Raw genomic sequence first — 15,594 nt, 5'->3', positions numbered from 1 at the left:
GATGCAGATGTCCTTCCATATCCCTCTACTGCATACGCCACCCTCCCATACCTCTATTCCTTACCCCACTATATTCCTCTCTCTCATTACCCCAGCCACCATCTCTCTTCCTCTCCCACCCTGCTTTATCTCTTTTCCTCTCCCCTTCCCCCAGCATATCTCTTTCATCTGCCATAATCTCTCTCCCTTGCTATGTTCACCTATGTCCCTCTCTCTCCTACCCAGCACATCTTTTTGTCTACCTTTCTCCCTGCTATCTCTCTCCTACCCCCATCTCATTAATCAACTCCTGTATGTGAACATCTTAAATTATAATTTCAACAACCACCACACGAACTGCCAAACATTGAAATTAATAAATAAAAATTCTTCTAGCATTATCTTCACTTGTGCCCACTGTGGAACCCAATATGTATACCCACTCCTGTGGACATTGTTTAGGCTTAATAAGGATACATACATACATACATATACCAAGGCTTTTTCCCCCTTCCAAGGGAGGTAGCCAAAAAGGGAAAGGCATAAAAACACTCCCACCCACCCCATCCCTAAATACACTCCACACCCCTCCCACCCTTCCTCTCATCTGAGCACCTCCTGGATGACGGGTCATCCCTGCACCCTGCCCACCGCCCTGGGTCAGAAGCAGTGTCGCAAGACACAGTACATCCACAGCAAGGCCGCTTCATTTAATCGGCGACCCCCCCTCCCCGCCCCCCCTGCACACAAGGCGAGGACGGGGAGAAATCCCTTTGGGCTGCGTCAAAATTCACTCACACATACTACCCCACCCCCCCGCCCATTCCTCCTCATGCAGTCACAACATCATCCATATACAACCATTCTCCACTCACCTCTGTCTTCCGTCCTCTCCCTTCCTTCCTCAACAGACATTCCCCTCTTCCCCAAAGCCCCCTTCACCCCATCCATCCACCTCATCCTAGGACGTCCCCTCATGTTCACTCCCTCCACATCTGCCTTCCATACCTCTTTTACTAGTCTTTCTTCACTCATTCTTTCCATGTGTCCAAACCATCCTAATATTCTTTCATCAACCCTATCTCCCAAATCCTTTTTCACCCCTGTTCTCCTCCTCACCTCCTCATTTCTCACTCTATCTAGCCTAGTAACCCCCACCATACTTCTCAGACACCTCATCTCAAACACATTCAAACTCCTTCTCTCTTCTTCTCTTATGTTCCACGTTTCTGCCCCATACAGTGCTGTTGGCACAATCACTCCTTCATACAGTCTCCTCTTCGCATCCATTCCCAAATGTCTATTTCAGAAACAAGGTGATAGCATCCATAGTATACAGATGTATTAGTTATCTGTATCATCAATAATAAGGTTTGTTTTGTTCATGTAGATGTTATATAATCTTTAGTTTTCGTAACCATGGTTTTTATGCAACATAAAATCTTCAAAGTTGCAAAGGTAATTTTTTTTTATTCTACGCTAAGGAATTTCTAAATATCATAAGATTTGTATTTATATCAATGTTTAATTCACTTACCAATCTTTATTTTGAATACACTGAACAATTCAACTAGATGTATCTAATGTACTTTACATGTAACAATGCAGATTAATTTTACATTATACTGTAGGGGTAATATTTAATTTGACCTTCATACATTGAACAAGTTGGATCATAATTCTCAATTACACACAAATGACCTCTTTAGTGAGTCCAACCACTGCAGCCATCAACTATCTTGTTTAGGCCACTGCATTCAACATTCCTCCCAAAACTAACTATATCATCTATCGCTCCAATATGCATTCTTCTTATTAATAAGACCACATGCCCCCACAAAAACTCTTTCACCCACATCTTCAGTTTATGCCCTCCACTATTCTCACAGTCACTTCCACCTTTTCTCATCAACTTCATATTTGCAAAAAGAAAAATTAAAAAAACAAAAACAAAAAAAAACTCATTCAATTTCATACAACCAAGGGCTTTCTCCCCCTTACAAGAGAGGTCACCTAAGTCATACATACATACATACCAACCCTGGAACAAAGAAGAGAAAGGGGTGATTTGCTAACCATCTACAGGATCATGAAAGGGATGGAAACTCTTGATAGGGATGACCTACTAAAATGGGACAGAAGAAATACAAGAGGACACGAGAAGAAACTTAAGAAGGACAGTTACACAAGAGATTTGAAAAAGAATAGCTTTCCACACAGTGATAAATATCTGGAACAAACTGAATGAGGAACCAGTGAATGCATGACTTTAGGAAAAAACTGGATGCAGAAAGATACAATAGCGGGTCAATACGAGCATAGCTCTTTTCCTACTAAATACATATACCAAAGGCTTTTTCCCCCTTACAAGGGAGGTAGCAAAGAAACAAAGGCATAAAAACCACTCCCACCCATTCCATTTCCAACATACTCCACTCCCACCACCCCCTTCCTTCCCTCTTATCTTGGCACCTCCTGGATGATGGGTCATCCCTGCATCTCACCCACTGCCCTGGGTCAGAAGCAGTGTTGCAAGACACAACACATCCATAGCAAGTCCACTTCATTAAATCAATGACCCCCCCTCTCTGTCCCCTCATGCCAAAGTCAAAAGGCATAAATCCACTCCCACCCATTTCATCCCCACATACTTCACTCCCATTCACCACCTGTTCCATTTCAATATGGAAAAAAAGAATCAATAAAGGATATGTTAATGTAAATTGAAACAACAATCGTTGATATTCTTTTATTATGGAAAGGTTAAATAAATGAATAGGGGGTATTTATTACAGAAAGAGTAAATGAAGATAATCATTTACTTTATAATAAAAAGGTAAATAATGGACAGTAAATGTCTATAAGAAAGTGTGTATAACAAATTAACAGAATCTGAGGATGGCCCATTTTCTTTGGTACACCTCGTAGTCTGTAGATGTAAAATCATCCATACTGGATTTGGAACTTTAAGGAATTCATGTTGAATCGTTTCCCTTCAAGATAGAAAATGAATCAAGCACTCCCTGAAAAAAATCTGTCTGAATATACCATATCACATTTCAACAGGGAATGAAGAGAAATAGCCTGATATTAACTATGAGTATGATTAATGCTAAACAGTGTACAGTTTAATTTGCATTAACTTGCATAAAGTACATAAAAATTATGTAGAAGAAAAAAAACGTTTCATAGTAAAAGTACATAATTGGTATATATCCTTAAGAAATCATACTAAAATGCTGAAAAATAGCTTTCATTTTAATCAATGAGAAAGCATTTGGAAGAATGTGATAATGGCAATGAAATGTCATGAAGAGTGAAAAAGAAGTATAATGATGTTCCATGCAAAGAACAGTATAGCTACCATGGTATCTTCAGAACTACATTATGAATGTAGGTATCATCAACTGAAATACACCGAGTCAAACGAGGCCCATGAGTTTTGTTCTTATACCACCATCAGTCAGATAGACTTGAGAAGTTTTTTTATTTGTCTGGTCTACTTATTTTACATGTCTCAACCTTCACGCTATAACATATTTACTGGATCAAAATGGTCTCTAATGCAGTAGAGACTGGAAGATATATCATTTATACATGCCTTACATTTGTTAATACAACAGAATAATACAATGACAAAATAAATGCTATGATGTACAACAGATTTCAATTAATACTAATCTCTTTATGTTCAACGTGATATGTACACGAGTTCTCTTAGTACTTGGCTAAATGTTGATTAATGCATATAACAAGCTAATATGCAAACACTATGACCATGTTTGCTATTTCGTTGTGAGTGATGTTCTACAATACAATAAATAAAATGCTACATTTTTCAAGGCAGCAGCAACTCTACATACCTTCCTCTTGATAGAACTAACACAATATAATAGATTTTTAAATACTATACTTATCACTATAGGCACCACTACTCGTACAACTATCCATATGCTATATGCTATATGGAAATAGAAAATATACTGTACACACCACATTCAATGCTATGCTTGAGGATCACAAATCTGTACCTATCGTATTCAACCCTACACATCCCAATCACAAGCTTGCACACACTGTTTAACTCAACATGTACTGATCACATTTCTGTTCATGCCATACATATACTCAACACTTGTCTATAAAACTGAACTGTATCCAATCTTAAAATGTTTCATATGATATACTAGAATAATTTCAATCTAGCTTTTTATATGCCTGACAACAATAATTCCTAAAGAACTTAGATTGCCATGTACCTAAGTTTTTGTTGCTCGGAGCTTTGTAGATCCTCCAAACTGTCTAATGGCTAGCATCAGCTCTTCACGTGGATCTAATTTTGGTGCAATTTTGGGTGCAACAATGCGTTTACCTGATGCAGTACGGCGCTCGCCTGAATTTAATTGGCCTGAGGGCCCTGAGTTATTTGCGTTACCAGCGGAAATATCTGCAGAAGCAAGAAGAGGTGGAGGTGGTGGTGGTGGAGGGACTGAGTTGTTTGAAATTGTAAGCTTTGATTTTCCATGGCTGGGAAACATATTTGGGGTATCATCATGTGTTGCTACTGAATTGTCCTGGTAGGAGTTGGATTGTACAGATGAAATTGGGACACCTTGATTGAAAGATGGAACTTCATAACTAGCACTAGGAGGAGTTGTGACTTTTGATGTCAGTGAAGACCGATAATCTCTCAATGGGTGGCTATTAACAACAGAATCAGGGGATGAATTACTCTTCATCAACAAATCTGATCCTGACAAGGATGAACTGTGCTTCCCTGAGGTACTTGAGTTTCCTATGGCAGGTGGTGAACTATTTCTGGCTGAAAAGGCAGATGTCACAGGAACAGTTGCACTGCCCTTGGTTGTGGAATTAGTATTATTCTTCACATTGAAGTTTGAAGGTATGAAAGTGGAAGATGTAGAGTTGACTGGATTTTTCTTACCAAAAGAACCTATACTTGAAGAAGCTGGTGTAGCACCAGATGAACCCCTGCTCAAAGCATTGGCAATAATTCTACTGTGAAAGGTTTGTCCTGTTCCTTGGTCACTATCAGTCTGTCTAAACCCACGAACCACAGGCACAATTCCTTTAGTAGTCTTCTGTTGCTGCTGAACCGAGGGCGGAGCCTGGCTATTACCTAACTGAACAACGGACCGAACTTTGTCCCGATTTTTGCTAGCAGCTCCATTTACACTTTCTGAGCTTCCTTCATTTTGTGCTGCCAGTGTGACAACTGAAGTATACCGTGGATTTCTCTGTGCACTAGTATCTGAAATATCTGCCACATTTCTATCAGCCTGTTGATCGTTACCATAACAGACAGTACGAGATGGATCTTGACTGTGTCCAATTGTTGTGTTCGACTCTTGAGCCTGAAATGTAGATAAATAATTAAATGCACAAATCATTGCAATACACCATTATTTTGCTTTTTTAAAAGGGAACACCTGATCAAAACAACCCCGTCTTATATAAAAACTATAATGTTCTCTTATCTGTTTTTTCTATCTGAAATGATCATGCCATATATTTCATAATGAGGCTGGATGAAAATAAACAAATGGACAATTTAATAAACAATATCAACATGCAAAGAAAATATATCACAAGTTTATGTAACTGAATCTTAAAACAAGTTTCCAATCATTTGAAACTTCCCGACTTCATACAAACTGCAAAATAAAATGAAAACATACTATATTAATTTTATTTCTTGGGTAGAATGCCTCTGATGAATGTGTATTAACAGGCTCCTCTGCCTCTTCGTTTTGTAATCCCAAGTCAATTCTTCTGGCTTGGAGCTCTTTCCAGAAAGCTGCACTTTCACTTTCCGTTCTTACACGAGGATTTATAGCTTCAGTGCTCCCAAACTGCTTGATATCTTTCCTTGATTTGAAAAATTGGGGCTTTTTTGCAGTCACAGGTTTTGAAAACGGCTGGGCAAGTGTTGGGTATACTCTGGATGTGCCCTCATCCACAGATTTTTGAGGTATAGCCGATATTGTACGAGAAACTTTTTTGTACTGGACAGGCTCAGGTTTTTCTGCCCAACCACCTACTGGAACTGTTGGAATATCATTTGCTCTGAAACAAAATAAATTTGCTGAAGCAATCATTATATACAGTGAAGAGTGTTTAAGAAGAAATATGCACACAAATGTACATGGGTGAGAGTAAATGGTGGGAGGATAATTGAGACAACTTTAATGGATTATGTAATGGTGTCCAAAAGGGTAATTAAAAGTTCTGGAACTGAATGTATTTGGGGAGAGGAAGAAAGCAGCAGAAATAGAGTGGAGTCAATCATCTATCAATCAATCCATTTCCACCAGCCTTCTTGCTGGAGACCTATGGCTCCCAGATAACCTGCAACAAGGAAAAGTAGATTATAGGAGTGAGGTGAATGAATAGATGAATAGTCTGAGGTGAATGTGGAGATTTGTCATAGTTGTGTGATGTCACCATTGTTGGTCAACATATCTATGGATGAGGTGGTAGTGAAAGTTGATTAAAGTGTACCGGGTAAAGGTTTGGAATTGTGTGGGCAAGATTGGTAGGATATGATGATGTTGCACTTGTGATTGATTCTGATGAGAGACTGAAGCAGTTGGTGACAGTTTGAAAGGCTTTATAAGAAAACAAAGTTACAAGTAATTGTGGGCAAAAGTATAGTGATGAGACCTATATGGAATGTTGATGGTGGCAGAAAGTTTTATGTATTTAGGATCACACTTGGCAATGTAGAATGCAAAATTATGAGTATCTGGGATGGGTACACAGAGAAAGTTGTATGGAGGGATTGTACCTGTGATTCTGAATTTAAGGGAGGCTGAGTAAAAGTCTTTCTGAGATGAAATCTTTGAAAAATGAGATGCTAAGAGGATGGACAGGGTGAGAAATGTGGATGTGAGGCAGAGAATGAGAGTAGTAAGGGGGCTGTCAGATATGGAAGACCAAAGACTACTGAGATAGGATTTAAGTGTGTGCACACACACATATAGTTAAGCCTCAACTCCCTGAAAATTAGAAATACATGGGATTAGTATAAAGAAAATGTTCCATTGTATTTCTGAGTAGGTGCAATTCTTGCAAGGCTCAGAATACTTACTTGAACTGTTGGCTTCGCCTATGATCCAAACTTGAACTCACCACTGCTTCAGTGTTGGGTTCCTCATCACCCACACACACAGTCTGGCAGGGTGGGAGGGTTGTGCAAGATGACTGAAAGTAAATCCGAATGTGTCAATAAAAATAAATATGTGAATACATACATACAAGAAGTCCTTATCCCTCTTACAATGGGGTAGTTAAATCAAAACATTCGCCCACCAAAAAAAGTATTTTGTTGCCCCTCCCATCTCAGCACTGTGGATAAAGGGCTATCCCTGTTTCCTACCATACTTCATTCTTATGATCCTATAAGGTAGGAATACCAATAAATTTGTATTCAAGAACAACTTACAATACAGTACTATCACCTCAAGATTATGGAATTTATTTCAGATTAAAAAAAGAATAAAACAAAATTGGAAAGGATGCAAAGAGATTTAGTAAGCAAGTGTTCATTATTTACTGGATTTGCCATGTACAGTTTACAGATTCATATTCATGTAAGTCCACATACACAGATCACCTCAGATTTGTATCCACATAAAAAAATTACATACTTAAATTCATGCATGTCCACATACACAGATTACACTGATCTTCATGTGTCCAATACAGAGATTACAATCTCAGATTTGTGTCCACATTCAGAGGGATTTATATTCATGTGTACCAGAAGTTCTACATGCAAGTACTACAAATTATGAAATGCTGTTGTAAAATCTACATAAGATTAATATGGACTCTTACTTGTGGAAGTTCTTGCAAATGATTTGGACTGCTGGACTGTCCATACTTCCCTATGTTCTCTTGCTCTGCTGAGTTTGAATCATGACTATTATCACTGCGATTGAATTCTGAAGATTGAGACAGAATTTCTCGCAATACCTGTAAGCATGAAGATACGATTTCAATAAATGATTCTAAAACTTATTTCATATAGTAGCACAAATACTGTGGGAGTGGTTACAAAGTAAATGGTAAACAGGACTTACACCAACACTGTGCAAGGGCTTGGTGCCAGCTAAGGGGGCCACTCGCTGGTGCAAGACTTGCTGGTTGTGGACAAGCTGTTCCTGCCAGTGGACAAACCGATGTTGGAGCTTGGCGTATTCTTGGGCCAGCTGGCTGTCCTCTGGACAGGCAAGACTGTCGCCATGAAACTTGATAAAGCTTTCTTTTTCCCCTCCACCTGTAAGTACAGTAAATTCCTTTGTCAATACACTATTACATGCTGGATACAGATATCAAATAAATTACAAAAGGTCAGAGACATCTTAGTAGAAAAAAAAATAATAATAATGTCTCTATACTTACATTATCATATTTGGTACACGAGAATTTATAAGTATTTTGTAAGCAATATCAGAGCTTCTGTCCTTAGTCATAATATCACACCAAAAAGATGAAGTCAGAGAGGTAGTACAGGAGGGTAGGAGAACAATGGGATGGTAGAAATTAAAAGTGATAAATATTCTTTTATGAGCGTGCATAATCTCCAACCACAAAAGAATGTTGTATGAATTGTCCATAAAGATGTCTCTAAAGTTCTTAAAACAATGATTGCATAATACTTATGCAGTCAATACCCATACAGGGTAAGTACAGGATAAAAGTAAAATGGAAGGGAGAGGGAATGATGAATAGGATGGAGAGATACAGATAGTCACACATAGATTGTAGAATGCCACGTAGATTCTTCCTTGAGCCAAAACTACCAAAAGCTCCCTACGGACTCGGACTGCCGAACTTGGATGTAGCCATCAAAATCAATGTGGATCGAATGAGTTAGGAATTTTGAGACGATATCGATGCTGCATCATAATGCGTCTTTAAAACATGGGATCATATCAAGAAGTAACATCTCGTTCATATTTATGTGGCATGACATGAAGTTTGTCTACATCACCGACGAAAACAAGATCCTGCAGGATATACATAGGTATGTAGCAGGGTTCTCAGTTTGGTCGACATTCTTGTGATATCTGGTACTGGGTATATTTTCGCATAACTGCATTTTATTTCTACATTAATTATCAAAATTAGCATACAATGGAATCATAGAAATGTCGTCGAACTTTGAATCTGGTTGTGCAAGTTGAACGCGCGCCAAACACGGGGAGCGTGGGAAGCTTGATGGAGTCGTTCACAGACGCCTCCCACTCTGCGTCTCAGCGAAACCTGGACTCGTTAAATTAAGAACGCGCAGTGCGCAAATGCTGCGCCTCATTGCTAAGTTACCTACACCAGTCGGAATCTCCAAATGGAAGTAAATAAATCAATGAGTTAATACGAAAACAAACAAGAAATTAATGAATAGATAAATATTACATAAATATATAAAACAAAAAACTAATAAATAGCCTACATATAAGTAAATGTATGGCCAGCATACATGATTACTGTTAGAGACTGTCTTCATTTCAACTTTGTTTATAAATTTCTATAACCTTTAACTAAACTACTCGGCGATCACGAGTCCTGAAGGGGTAATTTCACGTGTTGGCTACAGAACACTACAATGCGACCAAATTCGATAATGAGTAAAACTGGCAATACATTATTCTAGAGTCTAAACCATGTAGTGTTTTGAAAGCATTATAAGGACTCTCTCTCTCTCTCTCTCTCTCTCTCTGTGTGTGTGTGTGTGTGTGTGTGTGTGTGTGTGTGTGTGTGTGTGTGTGTGTGTGTGTGTGTGTGTGTGTGTGTGTGTGTGTGTGTGTGTGTGTGTATTTACCTAGTTGTATTTTACGGGAAGGGGAGCTATGCTCGTGGTGTCCCGTCTTCATATCTCATTTTATCTAAACTGTTTTTAAATTCATGTATTGTTTTTGCACACACCACTTTCTCATCTAACTTGTTCCAAATGTCTATTACTCTGTGAGGAAAGCTGTTCTTTCTCAGATCTCTTCTATAGCTGTCTTTCTTGATTTTCTTTCCGTGTGTGTGTGTGTGTGTGTGTGTGTGTGTGTGTGTGTGTGTGTGCGCGCGTGTGTGTGTGTGCGTGCGTGTGTGTGTGTGCGTGTGCGCGCGCGGAGGGATACCCTTAATTCTATTTGATACACCACAACAACCACCAACTACCACTAGCAACACCACACCCCCACTCCTAACACCTCCACTCGCTCACAACCAACAAACAAGACGACTTGCTCCTCCCCATGGCATATTTCTCCCACCTTCGCTACATAAGTGTGCTCTTCAAAATTCATTACAGCAAACGCCAAACAATTTTATTCAGATTGTGAGGGATCCCACTGCACCAGAGCAACGATGGAATTAGCACCTTTCGTACCGGTTGGTAATCTCCCTTTCATTCCGATTCTTGCCAGATTTTATTTTGGTCGACTTAGCTTAATCGAATCACTCAAGCACGCACACACATACACACACACACACACACACACACACACGATCCGAGGTGAATTATATATATATATATATATATATATATATATATATATATATATATATATATATATTCATTTATTTATTTATTCCGGGGGCACTTGAACAAACTTGTCCGTCGTCTTTATTTTAATTATTTCACCCGGTGTCTTTCAGACGCTCTTAGGGGTAGCTAGGCATAGTAGCCTTTTTTCGGATGCTGTGGAGACTTAAAACCGTATTATACTCTTACTGCCGCCACGTGCTAAGCCTCAAGCGGATCCGAACCGCCCCAAACCTCCAGAAGCTGGCACACTTGGCTGAAAAAAAAAAAAAAAAAAAAAACCGCCCCCGACTCTTATACTGGGCCTTCTCTGGTGGCTGCCCTTCGGATAACGAGCCCACAGCAGCTCTGCATCGATTTAGTTGTAACAAAAGGGACGGGGGGGGGGGGGGTCCTCTCTCCACACCAGTCCTCCGAATGATAAAAACCAGCCCCTCCCCTCGCCCCCAAGACATTCCGTCAGAATGACCACCTGGCGATGCTAAGGTTCCCGTCGCCTTTCAAGAAACCTTTGACGTCCATGGGTGATCCTTCATCGCAGTCCCGTTTGCCACTTCAGCCCATGGTTTGGGTTTGATTGACAAGCGCAGATCTCGTGCAGCTTCATCATGGCTCCACACGCCTGATAGACACACGTGTGTGTGTGTGTGTGTGTGTGTGTGTGTGTGTGTGTGTGTGTGTGTGTGTGTGTGTGTGTGTGTGTGTGTGTGTGTGTGCGCGTGCACGCAGTTACCGAATAAAAATTGTAACATGGGAGACCTATACGTACCCATGTTTGGCGCATCCAAACACGCTCGCACACATAATCACGATGAAAACATATTGCATAAGACTTGAGTAGTGTTGTACATCATCTCTATGTATGAAGACCACGCACGACGCACTAAAATCCGACGATAATGTATGGGAAGTCTGGCAAAAATCCCACATAAATATCGTTGATATTTCCGTCTGCCCACCCCTTCCCCCCCTAAAACCTGTACTAGCTGGCCGCACACGCCGATTCCTCTAAACTTAGGCAATGATTACACTCCGAGAGGGGAGAGGCGGGGGGAAAGCGGGGGGAGAGGTTGACACATGACACTTCCTAAGATTCAGGTTACAATATCGACAACAATGCGAGGAACCGCGGGTTACGTGGCGTCTTATATTGAGACCCTTACGCGGGCGGGGAAGTTGTGGGTTCCCTTGCCAAGAGCGCCCCTACAAGTACCCTCGAAAGTGGGTGGGAATAAAGGAGGAGGGGGTCTCACCCCCCTTTCAGCCCCCAAAAGGACTCACAAGGTACCTTGTATTTTTTCAGGTTGGATGGGAGTGGAATGGGTGGGAGTAACTATTTGCCTTTTGACCTGGCTAACTCCCTTATAAGGGGGTAAAAGTCCTTAGTACACAGACTTTATAGATATGTAACACATGAAAACCGAGTAACTCTCACCCATTCACCATTTTCGCTCCCTATTACGTATGCGTACACACACATACGGACGCACACAGATACGAATATACACACTAGCATTTCCGTGACTTGAATGTCCTTGTGTTTCTTCTCCCTCCTTTGACGAGGGTGAGACAACTGGAATATTTCGTTTTGAGGAGTTCAGCTGAACGAGATTTCTATCGATCAAGACCCACCTGCCGCCTACACCCCAATGCTGAATAAAAACGTGACGTTTATCACATCCAAATCAAGCACGTCACTGTGTCGTTAAAATTCACTATATGATATTAATATAAATAATGATCAATCTACTGCCGACGAACGGAATAAAATGTTGGTATAACAGTTACAACAGGACTTGTGTCATGCGGCGTCTCATTTGCGCGCGTTCTCCCCAACCACACTCAAACCGACGCCACCAACATTTCTATTGTAAAAACAAGGAAAATCGTCATACAGTCTCGACAGTCTTAAAATCATGCATCTTGCTTGGGGAGGGATCTCACTAGCCTGAATAAATATTTTGCACCATTAGAATGAATAATTGCAAAGAAAAAAATGGAATAAATAGATAAATAAACAATAATAATCCAAGGGAATCGCCGCGTGCTCCATTCGCTGTGACGCAAAACATTGGAACACCTGATATCGTCGACAGGTAACCTGCATTTCCGTATTGGTACCAACCTGTTTGATAAGTTACTTCATATGCTCTTCGTACGTGAACATTTCATTCTCATTTGACTTCAAATGACGTCTGAAGCAATAAATAATAAAACAAATGTATTCATCTATGTACCACCTATAAAACCAGTAGTAAGAGGGGTAGCCAGGTCGAATAATAAAACAAATTAATGTACAACATTTGATATATCAATTGAATATGTAACACGAAAAAATCACTATTAAATAAACGCACAAATGAAAATATTAAATGAAAAAGAAATTAATATAAAATAAACAAACAAATAGATAACTTATGGATGGATGCCCCTGGGCTGAGAGACAAAGCCTACCAACACAACTGGGCACCAAGGTGACCAGGTCTAGCAAAATTACGCTAAACATAGCAAGCTTTCCATAAAAGTATGCTGTGTTAATACAAAAACTATATTAGAAACCGAACGTATCAAAAGTTTTTTTTTTTTTTTTTTTTTTTTTGCGATTTAGCATAATTTTGGCTAGTGTCTTCTAGCATATATATATATATATTTTAGAAATCTAGTCCCACTGCCTGGGCACTGCAGTGTGTTCCTCATAAAAATCTCTCCTCTTTGTGGTCACGGATGACGTCACTGGTTCTTCGAGCCCGGATCGACTGCGTCATCGCACATGCGAAGACCAAGTTGGAATGCACAATTTCCGTATCACGTAACACTCAGCACTGGACCAAGTGTATTCTATTTACTTACTTGTTTATTAATTTGTTTTTATTATTACTATTATTATATCTTTTCCTAATGTTTACTGGTATGACACCAGGACCAACCTTGCGACAGTCCACAACAAGTCCCACATGAAATCAGGTGTTTTCCGCGTGATTCTACTGCTGATGGGAGGCTCTGTCCCCACAGAAGATCAGGGACTGTAGAGAACAGACTGTGGGTTTTTTTTTTCACAACTACAGAAGACAGAGAAGTGATGATCCGATGATATGTCACTTTCGGAAATGCGTATGTTGATATTTTATTATTTCAAAACCATGAAAACCTCGACTAAACTAACCCAATGCATGGCTCATATCAGTCCGATTGTACACAGCTGAAGGAACACCGTACAGGTGGTGGGGGTGGGGGAGACAATCATGAACCATTTCAGCGTATGACTCACTACAATAGCCTTGTACTACGTGCGGGACCTGTGACCGACAGCTATCACCCTTCCCGATAAGAGTCCTGGGAGTATATAAACGAGAAAAAGGGGGCGGGTGAGTGCCCCCCCCCCCGCTCTTGGTACATGTACTTGGACACATCGCCACGAGAGGGGGGATACGCCCCCACCCCCTTTCCTCGAACAAAAGTGACTCAAAAACAAAATTCATGAAACAAACAATTGCCGAAGAGCTGAAAGCGGAGCCATGACTGTGCGTCAAGCCTCGCCTTCGAGGCGTGATGCTACTCGTATACTTTCTCAACGAGGAGGAGGAGGAGGAGGAGGAGGAGGAGAACGATGAGGAGGAGGAGAAGAACGATGAAGGGGAAATGGATGAGGAAAGGAGGAGAAAGAGGGGGGAAGGAGGAGAAGGAGGGGGGAAGGAGGAGAAGGAGGGGGGAAGGAGGAGAAGGAGAAGGAAAAAGAAGCCGAAGAAGACGAAGAATGAAGAAGGAAAAAGAAGACGACGAAGAAAAATAAGAGGAAAACGAAGTAAACGACGAAGGCAAAGAAGACGAAGACGGAGGAAAAGGAGAAAATAATAATAATAATAATAATAACTCGTTGTAGCTGCCGCCAAGCGATTTTATTCATCAGAGAAACCTCTCCCCCTCCCCAGTCGCCCGCAATATTTGTGGAATGAAAGGAATCTTACAAGACGTTTATGAATCCGCCAAAGGGGTTTCTTTTTACAGTGCCCGAAAGGCGTCATCTATTTCGAAATGTATCATCTCCGCCCAACACCTGTGCCCACGCCCGCCCGCCCAATTCGTTGGCATCCAAATCTGGTCAGTCGAAACGAAAATAGGGGGTTGCGCCTCCCACCACGCCCACGCCCCTAAAGAGGTTACCAACGTCACTCTCCCCTTTCGTACCTGGTGGCACGTTTCTTACTATCTCGCCTGGCGTCAGGCGATTTTATTCACCTCGGGGGGGGATCCCTTTGGCCACGCTCTGCCCCCCTTCCGTACCGTGTGGCACTACTTCCTCTTCCCATTCCTGATGTCGCCAGATGATTTAATTCGTCTGTGTGGCACTCTACCCTCTCGCCTTGCTAGCGTTCTGCCAAGACTCGATCTCGCAGACCAAAACTCAAACGTTCACCTTCATAAAATCGTAATTCTTTAACCAGAATAACAGCCACGAATTGCGTCGCATTGTTGACCTGGGGAGGAAGGGCGAGGGGGAGAGGGGGGGGGGAAGATGTTAAGCAACGGACTGGAAAAGAGGGTGCTGTAACTGGCAGTAAGAGGGCTCCCGCTCGTCCCGAAATATCTGCCAACGTCCTTCATCAGCGGCCAAGCAAAGGAAGGGGGACAAGAAAAAAGTAAAAACGGGAGGGCGTCTTTTGAAGGGGAAGAAGAAGAAGAAGAAGAAGCAGACGAGGACGAAACCGAAGAAGAGAGAGGTACATCCACCTCGTTCCCTCACCTCGTCCGTTTTGTGAATAAACATTTAAGGAGATTTATTTAATCTTTTTGGGGGCTATTCTCACCCGTGCCGTGTCTGGGTTTAATGAACGGGAGCCAGTTGCTTCATGTGATCTGCATGGTCATGCCTACACACACATTCACACACATCCTCGCACAAGTGAACATGGTACCCGCGCGCCTTATATACTTTATTCTGACTATCGTTAGACGATTTTATTGTTCTGATATAAAACTCCCTAGGTTGGCACCGTATGCCGATTTTATTCATCTCCACGACTCCCCTTGTGTAAGGTCCCACATAAGGGCCTTAG

At 41.1% G+C, this 15,594-nt stretch overlaps 1 protein-coding gene across 5 annotated transcripts in view; it reads right to left on the bottom strand.

Annotated features, from left to right (window-relative positions):
* Nucleotides 1-2,714: 2,714 nt before the first annotated feature.
* The window catches only part of LOC143024696 (uncharacterized), a 223,856-nt gene continuing 210,976 nt past the window's right edge, over nt 2,715-15,594 (bottom strand). For all 5 annotated transcript variants that reach the window (XM_076183709.1, XM_076183710.1, XM_076183708.1 and 2 more), the window contains 5 exons: nt 8,085-8,281; nt 7,840-7,977; nt 7,091-7,203; nt 5,679-6,066; nt 2,715-5,354 (listed from right to left, as the gene is read on the bottom strand). In XM_076183709.1, coding sequence (XP_076039824.1) covers nt 4,239-5,354; nt 5,679-6,066; nt 7,091-7,203; nt 7,840-7,977; nt 8,085-8,281 — 1,952 coding nt within the window. In that variant the 3' untranslated portion in view covers nt 2,715-4,238. The remainder of the gene's footprint in view (nt 5,355-5,678; nt 6,067-7,090; nt 7,204-7,839; nt 7,978-8,084; nt 8,282-15,594) is intronic.

The sequence above is a fragment of the Oratosquilla oratoria genome, chromosome 4 (genome assembly GCF_046742065.1).
Source record: "Oratosquilla oratoria isolate Oo_2021 chromosome 4, ASM4674206v1, whole genome shotgun sequence".
NCBI classification, from domain to species: domain Eukaryota; kingdom Metazoa; phylum Arthropoda; class Malacostraca; order Stomatopoda; family Squillidae; genus Oratosquilla; species Oratosquilla oratoria.
Note: the sequence above shows the minus strand (reverse complement) of the source record. Positions and strands in the feature narration are given on the sequence as shown.